General features: G+C 40.0%; 1 protein-coding gene and 1 long non-coding RNA gene across 3 annotated transcripts in view; both read right to left on the bottom strand.

The window, feature by feature from the left end:
* The window catches only part of LOC106809206 (twitchin-like), a 77,527-nt gene that overhangs the window by 12,712 nt on the left and 46,460 nt on the right, over positions 1–18,355 (bottom strand). For both annotated transcript variants that reach the window (XM_014812203.1, XM_014812202.1), the window contains 13 exons: positions 18,073–18,197; positions 17,758–17,874; positions 17,213–17,388; positions 15,212–15,250; positions 13,545–13,628; positions 13,272–13,403; positions 12,315–12,473; positions 2,960–3,043; positions 2,598–2,706; positions 2,050–2,228; positions 1,273–1,554; positions 836–944; positions 237–437 (listed from right to left, as the gene is read on the bottom strand). In XM_014812203.1, the coding sequence (XP_014667689.1) occupies positions 237–437; positions 836–944; positions 1,273–1,554; positions 2,050–2,228; positions 2,598–2,706; positions 2,960–3,043; positions 12,315–12,473; positions 13,272–13,403; positions 13,545–13,628; positions 15,212–15,250; positions 17,213–17,388; positions 17,758–17,874; positions 18,073–18,197 (1,796 nt within the window). The remainder of the gene's footprint in view (positions 1–236; positions 438–835; positions 945–1,272; positions 1,555–2,049; positions 2,229–2,597; positions 2,707–2,959; positions 3,044–12,314; positions 12,474–13,271; positions 13,404–13,544; positions 13,629–15,211; positions 15,251–17,212; positions 17,389–17,757; positions 17,875–18,072; positions 18,198–18,355) is intronic.
* Positions 3,843–6,948, bottom strand: LOC106809209. Its single transcript, XR_001393854.1, has 2 exons — positions 4,233–6,948; positions 3,843–4,080 (listed from the first exon to the last, which is right to left on the bottom strand). It is a non-coding gene; the product is annotated as an uncharacterized LOC106809209 (long non-coding RNA).

The following is an 18,355-nucleotide window of genomic DNA, read 5'->3' on the forward strand; positions in this document are numbered from 1 at the left end:
ACAATAGCATTTTCACTAATGACACACATCAGAAAACCCCCTGACTATCAACACAAGTATTTCGCAATACTTACTCTTAACCTAGACCAAGGCATGCTTGTAGACAAAATATAGAAACATCTAAAGAAAATTTCCAAAAAAAAACTGCCGATAAGATTTCCATCATCGGCACTTAAAAACATCTTCATCACTCGACTCTAAATGAACAGTGGACATTCTCCAGTGAAAAGGGATACAGTTCTTGCACCATGACTACAGCGTTCTGTGACTCGAATGCGTCGTGCAGCGTTGGTATGTTGCCGTGGTGAAGGTGACCTAGAACCTCGATCTCATGCTTGGCATTCTCCTTGTTCTCATCGGGCGTGTCGTAGAACTTGGCCGCAAACTCGCGACCCGACGTTCTCTCCACGACTTTCTTCACTTCGGAAAAGTCGCCGCTGGAACGACAACCACGACTATGATGAAACACAAACGATGAAACACAAACGATGAAATCGTACGTACACACCGACTAGATGAAATTAATATCCTAGAATAGGTGGTATAAGGATCAAGCATTGGAGAGCAAACTAGTGCTCGTCCATGTTGCGCGCTCTTTCTCCCTTTCTCTCTCTCTCTCAGTGAACAAACAAAGTGCATCTTATTACATTCAAACAATAAGGCCGATTTTACTTCTCTACACACTCGGGTATGTACATACATACAGGCATACACATGTATGTATGCACACAGGCATACACATGCATGTATGCACACAGGCATACACATGCATACATACGAACGTATTATTATGCAAAAGGCAAGGGAAATCATGCAAGTATAGTTGTGTACTAACCATCCAAGGTCACCGACAGTATCATAGAAGTCATTGCACTTGTGTTTTTTAGGTGCGACCTTCTTGTTGGCTAACTCAATGTCCAGACCCAGATAGTCCAGTGGCTCGGCTATTAAAGATAAAACCACAACATTTATAATGAATCACGTAAACACAAATCGCTGCGTGCGATAAAAAACAAGACATATTGAATGTCATTATGACGAGACTTTAGAATTTAGAATATAAAATCTTCAGTAATATTCAGTAGCATCAAGTGAATTCAGTAACACAGAAACATCCAACCGATTACACTTTGGCAAACTCACGTTCAACAGTTACACTGCAAAACAATACAAAAAAGACAAGACACATTGAATGTCATTATGACGAGATTTTAAAATATAGATGAAAAAAATCTATAAAAAAAATCTTCCGTGAGATATAAAGACACTCACGTTCAACAGTTAGACTGCAGTGGGTATGAACCTCTCCAGCAATGTTCTTTGCCACACACGTGTACATGCCCTCATCACGCATGATAGCGTGGCGGATGGTCAGGCCATGATTGTCCGGCGGCACCTCTGTAATCTCAATCCTCTCCGAGTTCGTTATCGGGTGCCAGTCCTTGAACCACTTGATCTCGGGGTACGGTATGCCATCAACCCGGCAGTCCATCCTGCCTCCCCATCTCTCAATGATGCTCTTATCTTTCAGCGGTTCGATGAAGCATGGCGGCTCTGTAAGTGAACATTTCACTCATCATATGACTGTAGTTAATGCAGCCCAATCGAGCAAAGAATGAGAGAGCTAACAGTATAGAAATGAAGCAAAAATGTGGTACCATAATTTCCGTATAATCGGTACATAATCACAGATTTTACGGGTAGCGATATATACCATCCTTGCATTGCCTATATGAAGGAATCTGCTTAAATTTTCATGCACGAATCCACGTTATATTTGATCCACTTCTTGAATAATTAACCTTCTCACTCAGTGAACAATTCTCCAAATTGGCATCAAAAAGAACTGTCTCCCCTCACCGCTTACCGGAGTTGAATAGTGACAAATTAGAGTGCCATGTGACAATGCCAGAACGACAAATGACAAAAATTGCACAATGACAATGAAAAATGACAATGACAATGAAAAATTGCACAATGACAATGAAAAATGACAATGACAATGAATAATGACAAAAAAACGCGTCATTATTCACCCTTGCCGCTTACCTGCGAGTTCCACGACAATGTTGCGCGCGCACTTCCCGTACTCGTTCGACGCGACGATCATGTAGGTTCCGATGTCCTCTAACAGCACGTCGTTCACGGTCAGCACCTGCCGTGAGGTCGCACTCTCCCAGTGCATCTTGTGCTTATCACCCATCTGCAGGGGTTGTCCGTTAAAGAACCTGGATATGGCAGTTGGCACACTCGTTAGCGAACAAACAGCACAATTTTATCGAAGTTATAGCTATGCAGGTATGACACCATGATTATATAAAAAAAAAATTAAATTCATTCAAATAAACTCAAATAAATTCATTTCACTAGTGTTGTTTTTTATTATGACAGTCATTATAACGAAAAAAACTATATAACCATGAAAACTGAATAATAATACTAGTGAACAGCAATGTAAGCACGCAAATAAATTCTCCACTAAATTGCAGAAAAAATGGTTTCATTTTAAATCATATGGCGCATGACAATATAGTAGCAAACATGGGAACGAAAAACAAAACTGGTAAAAAAGTTAATTTCATGTAGTTTTCACATACCATTCAACCTCTGGTCTTGGCCACCCATATACAAACATCCCTAGCTGGGCCTCCTGGTGCTCAGCCACGTACATGTTTTCATCCGGGCCTCTGAACATTGGTGGTCCCTCTGTAATACGCATGCAAGGAGAAGATGAGAGATTGTGGAATCAAAACCTATTGGGGCATAACCATTTACGATTATTTTAGAAACTACCACGTAATTTTCATTAACATAACAGTGACGCAGTCAACATTGAACATGCGTAAAGAGTGAACACCTTTCTCTGAACCTGCAACTGAAATTGTAAAGATAGCAATGACCATATATCATTACATATGACAAATATATACCTCTAATATGTGTAGCTATTTCAGCTTACCAACATAAGGCTTTGGTGGAACATCCCATCCATAGTCAATATCCCGGTCATAGCTCGGAATATCTCCCTTACGGTGTGCTAAATCTGTAATCATAATTATACATACTGACCGTGAGCACATGGGTAATTTGGTAAAGGGTAGTATCATTGTACACAAATTCAATCATAATAACTGGGCTATTGAACGCGACACATGTGTCACGTACCATTCCTGTTATGCTCAATTCTGTGAACTGTGACAAATTAAATAGAGCCACAATTTCTTAACCAAAATATATAAAAAACATGAACTTTTACAGCCTGTATAATTCCTGGTCATTGTAGTCCCTAAAGAAACTGTTGAACACCAAATCAGCTATGCATCTCTGAGGTAAGGAGTACGGAGTAAGGAGGGTAACTGAGGATTTACTTTTCGATGCAGATTGTATTCTAAATTATTGACATTCAGTAACTAATCAGAGGGCTTGTGGGCAAGTCGCAATATACGAGTATTGATATATGAGTAGGTGCTTCTTTTTCTTCTCCCGTGAGGAGTAACCGACTCTCTGAGCAGACACTAGTACATGAACGTACTCTAGCTATCATTGGTTTCAATATGCATTAAATGAACATTTAATGATCTGCTGTTTTAGGGCACAAAGAATGGAGGATTTTCTTATGTATGCAGAATTAATTATAGTGGCTATCTGTGAGTGGTGATAGAGTTTCAGACTATAAATTAATAACTTGCTCAATTTTTGGATATAAATAAATGTTTTGTGAGGCTTATGTTCTATGGCTTCATTTAATTATGGTCGAGATGAGAGTACAAACATCAAATTGCAATTGACCTGAGCTATATGGCCAGGCTTTTATAATGCAGGCATGAAAAAAGGAACCAGCATTCCCTTCTGATCAGTCCATTTTATTTTACATGGTCTTTCGGTGCTACATGGTCTTACGGTGCTACATGGTCTTACTATAGTGAATTCAGCCCTTTATACAGTCACTCGTGTAATATAGAAGACGGATATATCAGTGAATTTTGTATGGTTATGCTACCTCAAATACCAACCATTTATACAGTCCCTAGTGTAAAATATAAGACGGATATGTCAATGAGTTTTGTATGGTTATGCTACCTCAAATACCAACCATTTATACAGTCCCTAGTGTAAAATATAAGACGGATATGTCAATGAGTTTTGTATGGTTAATACCGAACCATTTATACAGTCACTAGTGTAAAAATATAAGACGGATGTTGTTCCAATGAGTTTTGTATGGTTGCTACCTCAAATACCAACCATTTATACAGGCCCTAGTGTAAAATATAAGACGGATTTGTCAATGAGTTTTGTATGGTTATGCTACCTCAAATACCAACCATTTATACAGGCCCTAGTGTAAAATATAAGACGGATTTGTCAATGAGTTTTGTATGGTTATGCTACCTCAAATACCATTAGGAAGCACTCGCTAACAGTACCCATTACATAGACTTACAGAAAGCCATCAATCACATGTACAGACTCCACGCTAAATATTTGCTGAGTATTTATTTATACGTCGTATTCACACGCGCCAACGCGGCCACACAGCGTACATAGCATTTGTGAGAATGCGCGCTAAACGATTCTCGTACTAGAGCAGTCAAAATAAAGCGAAGGTTTATATACATGTTCTATACGGTTGGTACAAATGCACATTAATAATAACCAAACAACGTCTGCCAAGATTTTCTACTGATCGTTAGAGTTGGCTACTACCAAAATAATATATTTTCAGCCAATTTGTTTTTATATATATAATGTATATATATACTATATATATATAGAGACAAATATAGATATCAGTCTGCCAGAGCAGAACCTTTTGCTGACTATTCATCTATCAACAATAAAAACGTTTAGCAAAATACGTGCTGGGATTATTCGCACGGGGATGATCCACATGATAAATGGATATGCAGACGAAAGTTATATTATTATAGCTAAACACCTAGCACGCTACCTGGGATGTGTCAAACATAGACGATAGGATGTTGGTACAACAGCATGGTGGCGCCACACAGCGTGAGCTGGAAGCAAACTACAGCCGACAACAGCCGACAAGACGCACATACACACGCGCGCGCGGGCAAGCCTGGCTTCAGATTCAGATTCACTTTCATTTCTTAAAGGCCGAGAAGATATAACGAGATAAGATGACAAGAAACGAGCAGCATGCACCTAGCTGGGTCCTGTTCTCACGTAGTTTGCATCCAGCCGATGCGAGTGTAGCGTCAATGGATAAGCTAGAAACTATGCCACAGAGGACGAGGAATGTCCCTAAATAAGAAACATAGTGGCCTGTACTCCCTCCAGATTTTACAGCTGTCACAATGAGACAGAGACTGTCCGTCAGAATAGACTAGACAGCGCTGTATCGGGTAACGAGTTCCAGACCTCGACGGCACGCAGTATAGCAAGGCACGCAGTAGCGAGGCAACAGAAGCCTACTAAGACCGACCACACACCACGCAGACACACGCACACCCAACTGACTGGTCAAGCGAGCATAGCAAAAACTATTTCTAACCGATATACTTCATTTCACGAGACCTATATATATATATATATATATATATATATATATATATATATATATATATATATATATATATATATATATATATATATATTACGGCCGAGTAAATACACGCGTATTCATATTGCGGGGGAATCGCAGTACAGAATACGAAAATATTCACACACGACAAAAAAGAAGAATTTGTTTACATTATTAAAATGTAATCGCGTGGAGCTTACTCGTAAATTAATTTATATATGTTCAATATCTTCATGTCTGCAAGAAATGAGTTATAATTATACTATAATAAATGCGTATAATAATTAAAACACACTCGGAACTTGAAACCGCTACAATATAATTATAAGTTCACACTTATGTACATTAATGTTCGTTGCACAGCACGGCAGAGCGAAAGTTCTGTTCATGGATGTCCACGGCGGTCCTTCTCAGCAGAGATGGTCGAATTGGCTTCGTCTAATGCAACCACCTTCCAGCTCGCTTCATCGTTGACTTCTTTCGCAGTGATATCCTTGGACTTCATGAAGACCTCGTCGTCACCTGTAAAGGCCTTCAACACCTGAGCTTCGCCATTGGGTTGCAGCTGCTTTCGCGAGGTCTCTCTCTCTTCTACCTGCTCCTCGTGAGATATGCTTTCGCCGTTGTTCACCTCTGCGTCGCCGCTTCGTTTCAGAGCGGACCTTTTCCTTGCATCCGGGTTCGAACAGCATCCTCCCAGCATCACTACTTGCAGTCTTGCGCCTCCTCCAGCGGACAGCTTCCAACAGGAACCCTCGCTGATCTGCACGGTCTGCCTCGTTGCCATGGTTACCTCACAGACTCGGATGATGATGCTGTAGTATAGTATTATTCTTTACTGATGCCGTAGTAGTATGATTCTTTACTGATGCCGTACTAGTATGTTAAATAGTAAGATTCTTTACTATCCACACGTACGCGCGTGAAGGCTTGGCTCACTTGCTGTCTGAAGAATGCTGGCTGTGCGACTGGGAGACCGATGAGCGAATGTGCGCAACTCGACGAAAACAGATGCTTTTTATTTCCTGAAGCAACGTCACCGGGAAAGCCAATTACGGCTATTAGCAGTCCAGCGTGGCAGAGAAGAATTACACACCAATGTTATAAGTGGACGCTGGGCGTGTGCAGGCTGGCTTCGCACACAGAGAGATGCTTGCCTCCACGTTGCTGAACTTCAGAGTAAATACACAACAACAATCGCTCTAGCAAATTGTCGACGACGACAAAGCTCGGTAAACTCTAGCCGAACATGTGCGAAACACCTGCGGCAACAGCAGCGCTCCTACTAAATGCAGCTACGCGAACTTGCTCTGGTCATCTGGCGCGCGCGTCTATTCACAAATACGTCTTTGTACGCATGAACACAGCAGCAGCGAACTGATGAAGCACAGATCTGCGAATGCCAGCTCGGGGCTCTTCCCCCTCACTTTTATCCCAGAGATGCGCACGCGCGTGCGCACGTGCCCGCGGCTCAACAGAAAATCTATCATGTTCACAAACAGGATATCATTTCCCGCGTCCCTAATATCAACAGAAGTGGATGGCTTCAGTTACCACCGCGCATTAATGCTGTTTACTTCGGGTTACGACATAGCCGCAGGGTTCAACGAAACTCCTACAGGTTTCTCGCAATACACAGCCGTCGGTCGGCCCTACTCAAATTAGATAAGGTTCATATACCCCATCAGGGTTAGAAAAACTAAGAAACTCGATTCGAACGTGCCACGTGCGCCGCGCCAACTTGGAACTCCAGAATACAATAGACTTCTTTCACGTTTACCACCGGCTAAAGCCAGTCAGTAACACATAATATACAGGGCTACCGCGGGCGTTTGCCACCTTCGTAAAATGTGATGAATAAATAACAGTAGTGGTTTTTACTACACTAAGTGGCGAACGATTTAACTGCTCAGAAAATTACGATTGACTAATGAAATCGTCAAATTGCGTGTCGTGTCATAAAATGTCTTCGTACACCTCTCTTCTCATACCCATCACCTGTTTATGCCTTGCTTAGCACATACGATAAAGTGAACAGTGGCTATAGTTTTTCACTAGTGGCTAAAAAAAAACGTTGGTCGCTCAAGTCTTGGCTCATCCAATGGATCCATCAATCCACATGGAGCCAAGCATATGTTATATAGTAATGCAGGGAAATTCGAAGATTCAATCGGAGCAGAAACCGTGAGCGCGTAAGACTAAAACTCGTAAAATATCACGTACGCGATGACAGCTGTTTTAAAGTCACAGACAGTTTTTTTTTAACTTACAGGTTTTCTGAAACCTCTACGAACTCGGCAAGAGTTGCTGTACATTACAAACACCATTTCAGGCTAAATTAAAGGAAACTGCTACTGTTCCTAGAACCTGGGATTTAGATATGTTATTAATATCTATGACTGAAAATGAATAAATATATCGACACATCTGTCTTCTTTATTAATATAAAAACAATTCAAATAGCAAATGAATAAACAAAACAAAAAACATCGGTATATACACACACGCGTACGCACGCACGCTAAGTGGATCCCAGATGGAAAACAAATATATGAGGGATAAAGGAGTGTCTAGACATACACCAAAAAAGATATACAAATAAATATGAAATTATCTGGCACATATACTAGGCAATGCGAACTGCATTGACAGTAATATAATAAATATAATGGAAACTAAATTAACTATAGTCGTTTTGTAATTGACCTTTATACAATAATATTTCACTACGATATACTCATGTTTTCTACATTTCTCTTATCAACAGTCTTACTACAGTATACCCACTTTCTACATTTGATATTTTTTTTATTGTCATCCTGATACGTGCAGTATTTTCAGCCGTAATGATAATATTTCCAATAGAAAAAAACCCATAGAAAGAAACCAATAGATAGAAATATAGTATTCAAACCGAGTTGCAGCGGAAGCTTTTCAACCTGACTCAACTTTGCAGTGAAGCAAATATGAGGCAAAAATGCGCGTATTTTGTGAGGCAAATATGACGTCATATAGGCCAAACTGCTACCCTCACAGAACCCGCCCCCATCACACGTTACTCTGCCAACAGTTCGGCTGCAATTAGCAGATCCAGGTCAAAAGCAACGCCAACACAGACGCAGAGTAAGACAATTCCGACGATCAATATTAGTGGAGAGACGTAGAGAAGACTGGAGCAGGTCATCCCTGGTGACCGGACACTGGCCCACATCGGGGAGAGCCAGAGCGAGTGATGCTTAACACGCAGCTAGAGAATGAGCAAATCACGGATCACATCTCTTGTTAGGGGGGTTGCCCACCCAGAAGCCATGAACGATGTAGCTCTACCAGGAGTGTCATAATATATATATATATATATATATATATATATATAGAGAGAGAGAGATAATATATAATATCATATATATAGGATACATATGGATACAATATAGATCTATATTATGACACTCCTGGCTCTACCAATATAGCCCTTCGTTCAGTTGCGACTACCGTTACTTACAACTCTTACTGGTGCACGCGTGCGTGCGTGGCTTGGAAGAGCTATGAATCATGACGTCACGTTCTGGATCACATACCTTATTATATCTGTATTATTAGCTCTTGAATCTATTATTATCTGTCTGACATGCCCCACCCCCGTGTATAATGGGGTATGGTATGGTATCATAAACTAGACAGTGTTATTCTAAACGCGCGAAAACAAATGTTCAGTAATTTGGAACATTGGTTTTTACGCGTGAAATACGTTAAACTGGGAACCTGGCAGTCTATAGCCTACGCACCGGTCACGGGTGGTTAGGGCATATGTTTATGTTAGGTTATTGAGCTGGCAGGGGGTTCATTTATTTCTAGGATTTCTATACATAGACTGGATACTACTCGACTGCATAATAACGAGGCGGTGAATCCCGCATGTATGGTTTACGTACACGATGTGCGAGGGCGGATGCCTAATTTTGTTCGATGCCTCTGAACTTCCGACAGTGTGTAGGGAGAATCAGCAGCGAAACACGCACTGCAGACTGGGTTAGCGCCACGATTCCATTCAATTTCAATTAAATTTACTTTATTTACATTTATGAATAACATTTTGGAGGTAAGATATTAGTTAAACAAGTTAATAGACAATGCTGATTATTAAAAAATTAAAACAAATGAAACTATACATAAATAGAAGTGATGGAGGGCGAAATGGCAATTCAGTCTCCAGTCAGCCCATGAAGAAACACAGAAATCTCAGCGCTGCAGTGTACCAAGAATTTCCTAAAGCGACTGCTAGGTCAGCACTTCTTCCTCTTACATTATTGAACTGAATCCCTCCGGGACATATCTCAGCACTTGGTCACAATTACACACCCAGCCGACCTCGTTGCTGTCAGATTGTTTTACGTCCTCATTACGAGAGAAGCGACCGCCAGGATCCTTCTATTCAGCTCTGTAGTCATCCGAGTCGCAAAGGAATTCACTTTGCTAGCAAATACGACTCGGGGGGGGGGGGGGCTCCGGTTTTACGCGGTCGTGAGAGAAGACGCGTGCAGCCGCATATTCAGCGCTCTTCATACATAACCAAAGACTAAGGTAGAATTTTTCGCGAGCAGATAGCGTCAAGCGCTAACCACGAATCCGGATATATTCAAGATCTAATATTATAGAGTGTACAACGGGGAGATAGTGCTATTTTGCGGCAATATTATTCTACTTTATGTATTATATGTTAATTATAGTCTAGGTATTATTAGCTCTTGATATATTGCATAACGTGCGTTCCTTCCCTCTTTTCGGCATAACTTTCTATAACTAACTTCCTTTTCTAACCCCCCCCCCCTCCACCAATCAGGGGAACATGAAAGTGACTATCCCGGAAGCGCTACATCATCCTGAGTTTGCTCTCTGGGGGAGGGGGTTATTAACTTCCGTGACAGGTTCCGCGTAGTTTCCCAAGAGCGAAACCAGAATTTCAGCTTTAAAAACAACAACTCATTATTCTTCCATCCTGATTTCTTGCAAGCAGGAGCTATATCCTGGACTTCACACAGACAGACACACGCGCGCACACAGACACACGCCTTACACGATAAACACCGCACGATAAAATAAAGCAATTAGAACTTCACACAGTATATACAACGGTAGTTCTACATTAAACCGAATACCAACTCGCCCGCATAGCACAACCCCATCAACAGCGTAAAACCAATGTTTTGACAGTATCGTTCATCAATCAATAAAGAATTAAACAACCAAACACATTGAGTTCGCATAAAAACACTTATTATGTTTCAGACCTAGAAATAAATCCGGGACAGACAAAAAATGTAATGTACAGAGAGTTACCCAGCAAACGCTCAAAAAGCAGCCTATGCCCCACTCAGTACAGGGAAACTGCATGAGTGTAAAAATCAATGTAGCCCTCCGTTGGCTACTCGAAACCACAAACGCTAGAAGATTCTAACGAGCCTAAAAGAAGCCGAATTGGAAGAACTAAGCCCCTTGTTTGTTGTTGAACGGTGCCCAAACTTGCCAAAGATCTAGAGTTCCGCTATTCTGTTGAAATCACGTTCCGCATATTATAAAAATTGGCAGCTTCATTAAACATGAACTTTTATACACAGTTCCGAACTGCGGCCTGCAAGTTGCAATATGCAAGCCTGTATACATCCTGGCTGGCACGCGTGATTGTTAACGATTTAATTTAGCCAATTATCCCAATCAAAGCAATTTTTGTTTCAATATAGACCCAATATTATTGGATAGCAAATGTATGTGCAGGTGAGTGACCATTCAGTCGGTCGAGTAGCGCGTAGATCATGTTTAATATCATGTTATCATTATATGTAGATCATGTTTAATATATCATGTCATCATGTTACCATTATCGCATGTGTATATGGAATAAATATGAACGAAAATGCTGCGAAGTGAAGCCAGTAGTGTGTTCAACATGAATGCCCTAATTTCTAGCAACTTTTTGCGAAGAGGTGATGCGTTATATTAATAGCTGCTAGCTGGGAGTGAAATGTACCTAATGTCCAGGGGGCAGTTGTCAGAAACATTGTAATGTTAATGCTATGATAGCATAGCACTTACGACTAATGTTAATGTTACGAGAATGGCGCTGACAGAAACGCATCGCAGGTAAATACTTAATGCACATCCCTAGTTTAACCTGCTGAAATCATCATCATCATCATATCCGTTTAACGTCCATGTTCCACATGCTAGCAGGTTGGACGTTGCGTGGTGGTTCTTAGAACATTGGTCTACTTAACCATGTCTAGGGTGTCCTCATCTGTGAGGTTCCACACTCTCAGATCCTCCTTAACAAGCTCTTTCCATCAGTGTCTTCCTTTTCTTTGACATCCATCTACATGGAGGCTGGTGACTGTGTTTATCCATGAGCCGCTCCGCTGTACATGGCCGTACCATCGCAGACGCCTACGTCTAAGGGTGGATTCCAGATCTTCAATCTTAAGCCTCTCACGCAGGATACCGGAGCTGACTCTGTCCTCTGGCTTCAAACCACACATCCATCTCAGCATCACACGCTAATTCCTCCCTAGACGCAGCATGTCATTCTTCCTCAAAGGCCAACATTTACTGGCATACAACATGGCACTCCTGACACAACTATTGTAGACCTTACCACGGGTGTGTAGTGACAGGCTCTTGCAAAACAGGACAGGTAGTAACTCTCTGAATTTTCCCCAAGAGAGTTACTACCTGTCCTGTCTTGCAAAGAAAAGAAAATAGTTCAGATTTTGCTCACCAGATGGAGACCTGCGTACGGACGCGTGTGGAGACGGATCGCTCACTCCGAACATGTTCTCTGCGCGAATGCGGAACATGTAGTCGAACTCCGGTTTGAGAATGTCCACATTGAGCCACGGGTCAGTGAGTGCCTGCTTCAGTAGCCTCCAGTTACGAGCTGTGTGCGTACAGACATGGACGTTAATACCTCTCTCTAGTATCTTCTCTATTCAGGTTTCGACGCGACGGAAAGAGAACTTCGAACAGGAGGAGAGGTGGAAGAGAGACGCAGAGAAATATAATGTGGAAACCTTTGGGAGTAGAATGCTTGCGGCAGATGTTACGATGTGGAAGTAGCCTAACGAGAAGAGTGAGTGATGAGTGAGAAAGATGGTTGGAGTTCACTACACACTGGAATTTTTGCCTTTTAGAAATTAGATTAACGGATTTCTCATAAACAAGGCAGCGCGTTGGCACGTGTACATCATTCACTAAGAAACGTCCAGAGCAACACGAACGTTCTTCTATATTTTCACATCCTTATTATACCATGTGCTTCTGTATCCAAAAAGTAAATTATTGCAATTAAAATTTAATTATCAAAATTATTAACATGCTACCAATTAACCTTGGGTTACTGAAAAAAACCTAAAAACGTCATAATTTATTAACAGGTTTTATTCAACCTGCTCCGCTTACGGCTGCATAGAGTAGCCCCCTAATCATCTGAAATGACATCTCCATCCTAGCTATATAACCGTAATATATATATATATATATATATGTATATATACACACACATTAATTATGATATGGATTCTACGGCTGCCGCCACCATCCCCTTTGTGTACGTATCTGGTAAACTTAAGACGTATTCACATGCACACTTTACTTACAACTACACACAGTTTAAACAGTATATGCATGCACGTTATTATAGAAGCCATGGTTTTCATTTCTATGGCCAAATACTTACCATTAGCATCCCTGTATTCAACAGTATATGTGAGGTTCTCCCCAGCTCTGTAGGGTAGAGCCCTCCACGACAGATAGCAAGACGTGTCACGTATATTGGAGACCTCCGGCTTGTTCGGTGTCGCCGGTGGCTCTGCATATGATTAACAGAATTACCTACTCGTGCTAAACCATGATGAAACTATCGCGCAAACCATACATAAAAACACATTTGCCTTCTACTTTTAGGATGAATGTCGTTGGAGTATGTAAATGAATCTAATCCAGCACTAACCTTCGATGAATTTCACCCTCCTGTGTCGCCCATAGTCATCATCATCACCAGTTGCCCTCCTGATTTTGACCTCACCGTCCACCACTAAGGGGAAAGGAGATCGAATAAACATATAAGTACATATAATGTCCAAATTTATACCGGTAGTAATGCACATTCGTGCTGTATTACAACCAGAAGAAACATGAAGGGAAAATAAAAACCTGCACGTGATAGAATGACTGCATGATTATTAGATTAATTTGCCATCAAATAAATAAAATAAAGCGCTTAAAATTACAATTATTATTACTGCTATTACTATTATTATTATTATTATTATTATTATTATTATTATTATATTGTTATTATTATTATTATTACTACTGCAATTTTATACAAAAATAGTAAATTATCAGCCAATGTTAAATAAACAGCACACTAAACAGAAATTTGTAGTAAACCCACAGCAGTAAAATTAAATCGCAAATGAGCACCAAGAATGCCATCAATCAGTGGCCAAAGAAGCCGACCAAATTGCAAAGTTAAGTGAAAAATATTAGATACTTATATATGCATGTATATATGTGCTGTAAGTTAACACTTTTAAAACAATAACTGAGCCGTATATAATCAATGATATAGAGTGCATCTATTAGATACATGCAAACATTTCATGTCACTAATTAAATTATGGAGTACAATGCAATATACATCTAGTGTACTATATTTCGTCTAGTAACAAGCAACATGGGTTCAGGGAACTTCAGGTGATATATATAGACTATCATTACTATCTGGGTCTCTATTACTTTCTACCATTCACATATATAGAAAATTACAATGCATCTATTATCGAGCAGACTGATAATTTATGAAAAATATTTCATTTAGGATGAAGGTTATATTTATCATTAGAAATTTCTATTTAAACTTAACATTGTTATAGCATCTAACGATCACATCTATCATTAGAACTGCTCTGCTGCTTAATAGCAACAAGACCTATTAGAAAATTGCTGAAGTATCACCATCAACGTCATTAGAGAATCTGAATATCAGTTAGTATAGTTCATATTTTACAGCAAGTGAACTCAGGCGGGGGGCAAAGGACTTTAGGTGAGTCTATACAACGATAATAGATGTGCTACCAGCATACCCAAGTGACAAGGCTTACACAGCGTAATACTAGACAAATAAATCTAACCTAATGTATCTAAACATTTGATGCTAGTATAACGAAGCAGTAAACGATTACATGTAATACTAGATTTCGCATATATACAAAAAGTAATTTGTGCACCACGAACATATTAATTGTAACGATACATCCTGAATATTTGTACTACAAAAGCGGATGTGTCTCAGAAACTAGTGGTTGATAGTAATAACACTTCATGATTAAATAAATCACGAATGTTTATGGGGACATTGAAAAAGCAATGCATACGAGTAAACGTCCCCTGACGATGCAATGTGGGACGCAGCATACCGCACCAAGCTGCTACCAAGCTAGAGCAACGGTGCAACGAGCGGTTCGTAAGAGGATCATACAAGTTGCAAAGGAACTGATGTTATTGTTATCTCATACGGACGACGTAGCGTATACGTCCTACATCGGGGTTTTGCACATGCACGCTGTTTTGTTCAGCTTAAAATTGTAATTCAATCTCTACTGAACGTGATACCTCGGTGACCTCGTAGTAGTCGGCCATGTTGGTCCACGACTGTTGATCAAAGCAGGCAACAAAACATGTAAAAGCAAGATTTCAACAGTACGGATACGTTTGAAATCGAAGAGAAAGTTGAAATAAATGATATTAGATATAAAAGAAACCCTTTCAGGCAAAGCGATTTGATTTCAGAGTTCTGAGCAACTCTGAAGTATAACCTACTATAGCAAATCAAATAAATATCCCAAAATACCAATACACCAAATAAACATTCTAGATGAAATTGTGTGAGAATAGGCACAATGCAAACACAGGGACCTCCATATATCTGTAACTCAGTTCAGTTACAGCAGTGTAAAGAAATTAGACATACATAGAATCAAGAGCTAATAATACATGTCGCTAATATAATGTACTATTATAGCTCTTGATAGAATGTATCTATGCCGTGTGTACTGCATGTTCAAAGAACGAGTACAAATAGAGAGACAGAAATGTCTCTATGATAACAAATCCCACACACCATAAAGAACCAATGTTTATAAAATAGCACGAGGAATCCACATGTTATTGTTATCACACACAAAAACAAAAAAACTTTATGCAATCAATTGCATTCCATTGTTAGAATCATGATGCAAGTTTGGTAAGTCTAAAAATACCCCTATTTCATCAAATATGGGTTCCATTATACATGGTTGGCTGTCAGAAGTATAAGTACATGCAATGAAAATAATGCATTTGAAATAATTAAAATGTGCGTTTAATTTTTTAATTTAACTTTGAAATCATTTGTCACAATTTTATATAATTTGAGTATGAATCTTGTGCTTAGAATTTAAACAAATGCTTGTAATGATGGACAGCTAAAACGTATTATCATGCAGGAGTAGATAATAGGGAATCCCTATTATCTACTCCTGGTATTATTTTACTCGTACAAGACAATGATCGCCGATCTATTATGCAAATAACATATTTCTATTACGAGGAAAACAATCAGTTTTATCCACATTTCGAAACTTTAGTTACTGAGGGCCAAAATGTTAAAACGATGCTGCAAATAGTGCATTTCATGAAAAAACAAAAAAAAAAAAAAAACGATAAGCCAGTGCTGAAAAAATGTCTGACTTGGTTCGTTCACCATGTCTCGAATGACAAGGTGAACTATTCATGCACCCACTGACTATAACCTTTCACGTGTGAAATTAGGATGTATTTTTACGCTAATACCATGAATCCTAAAAATTAACACTTCTAATAGGCGAGTTCTTTCACGAGAGATCGCAAACTACGAATATTTCACGAATTCAAAAAAAATAAGAATATGAACCGGAACTCCTGTGAAAAAATTGAGATGAAATGACAACAATGAATTTCCGAAATGATTAAACACTTGGAGATATCCGTTGGTTTGGTGTGGCTACAGCTCAAAACCTAATACAATATGGTCGTATAGAAAAAACTAGTTCTAAAGATAAAGACATGCCTGAAAGCCTCTTGAAAAACTACAGACACCGCACGGTAAACGCATTTAGCATGTCTGACAAATTTATAACCAGAATCTTCCAATCCACGGACATAACAGAAGAAAACGCTTATTTAAACACCATATGTGTTGCTACGAACACAATTGTGTTTATCAACCTGATGACAGAATCATTGACTCCACGCATAGCAAAAATATCACTGTTCTTCTAATTACATCCATGCAATATAAAAAAATACACGAATTTGTTTCACTTTGTGACCCCCCTTGTATTGACTTTTGTGAATCCCAGTTTGCATAGACCTGTAACACACCACCACTACCACGACCACGACGACGACCACCACCACCACGACCACGACGACGACCACCACCACCACCACGACGACCACACTACTACCACGACCACCACCACCACCACCACCACCACTACCACGACCACCACCACCACCACTCAGCACGACAAATTAATAAACACTTCTCAAATGTAATGCACTGCACTCTCTCTCTCTTCACTATATACTTACCATCCACTACGATGTCAGCTACACACGCTGCCTTGCCAGCTGGGTTGCTCACTTCACACATGTACTGGCCCCTGTCAGCAGGTGTCGCATTGTGAATGAGGAGGGAGAACTGGCCAGTATCGTCGTGAAGCATCTCAAAGTGGCCATCTGGATAGATTTCAGCTCCGTTCTTGAACCTGGAAGAAGTACGGCGAATGCAACGCAAACTCCGCACGCAAATTCCACACGCAACACCGACTGGTGACTCTATCTGAAACTCTCTAAAAACTATCGCTTTTATGTACGTTTCCCTTTTTTCAGAAAGCACCTTTTTAATAGTGATTTTGTTATGAAACAGCCATATAAACAATCACAGATTGGAAATGATAAGAAGAAAACACACATTATATACACAGATATACACACGTATAGACACAGTAAATACAAGAATGCGCGTGTGTATTTACGTGCGTACGTGCGTGCGTGCGTACGTACGTACGTACGTGCGTGCGTGCGTACGTACGTACGTGCGTGTTTATAAATGTGCATGGGGGATGAAGCCCTACCATTGTATTTTCAGTTCATCCAGGTTGAAGTCTGGGTGAACACGCACATCCAGCATGCCCTCAGCTCCCTCCATCACCTCACTGTCCTTCAGCTTCCGTGCGAACTGTGGAACGGCGCTGCAATGCAAGGAAGCCATACATCAACGACCATCAACTACAGAAGTTTCCCATGATCATTCCAAGAAATTTAACAAGTAATAATATAAAACATATATACAACACATATATATACATATATATTTTAACACGTATAACAACATCGATATAATATAAGACATGTTGTAATCATATCGTCATATATCAATCAATCTTTACCTTTTTCCTTTCTCTCCTGAACCCTCGTGAACAATAAGTTCAGCAGAACAGAAGTCACTGCCCTCGCTGTTCTTGGCCTTGCAGACAACTTCTCCCGATTGGTTCATAGATGCATTTGGAATGCTCTGTAGATTTGATAAAAAACTAATTTAACACCTCCACGTATTAAAACATTATATTATTGAATTTCATTTTCAGAACACAAAATATGGCATGATGACTTAAGTTACGACGCTGCTGGGTAAACTCTTTCAGGCGAACAGAAGAACAAAAAACACGTATA

The sequence above is a fragment of the Priapulus caudatus genome, unplaced genomic scaffold, assembly GCF_000485595.1.
Source record: "Priapulus caudatus unplaced genomic scaffold, Priapulus_caudatus-5.0.1 Scaffold337, whole genome shotgun sequence".
Classification (NCBI taxonomy): Eukaryota; Metazoa; Priapulida; class Priapulimorpha; order Priapulimorphida; family Priapulidae; genus Priapulus; species Priapulus caudatus.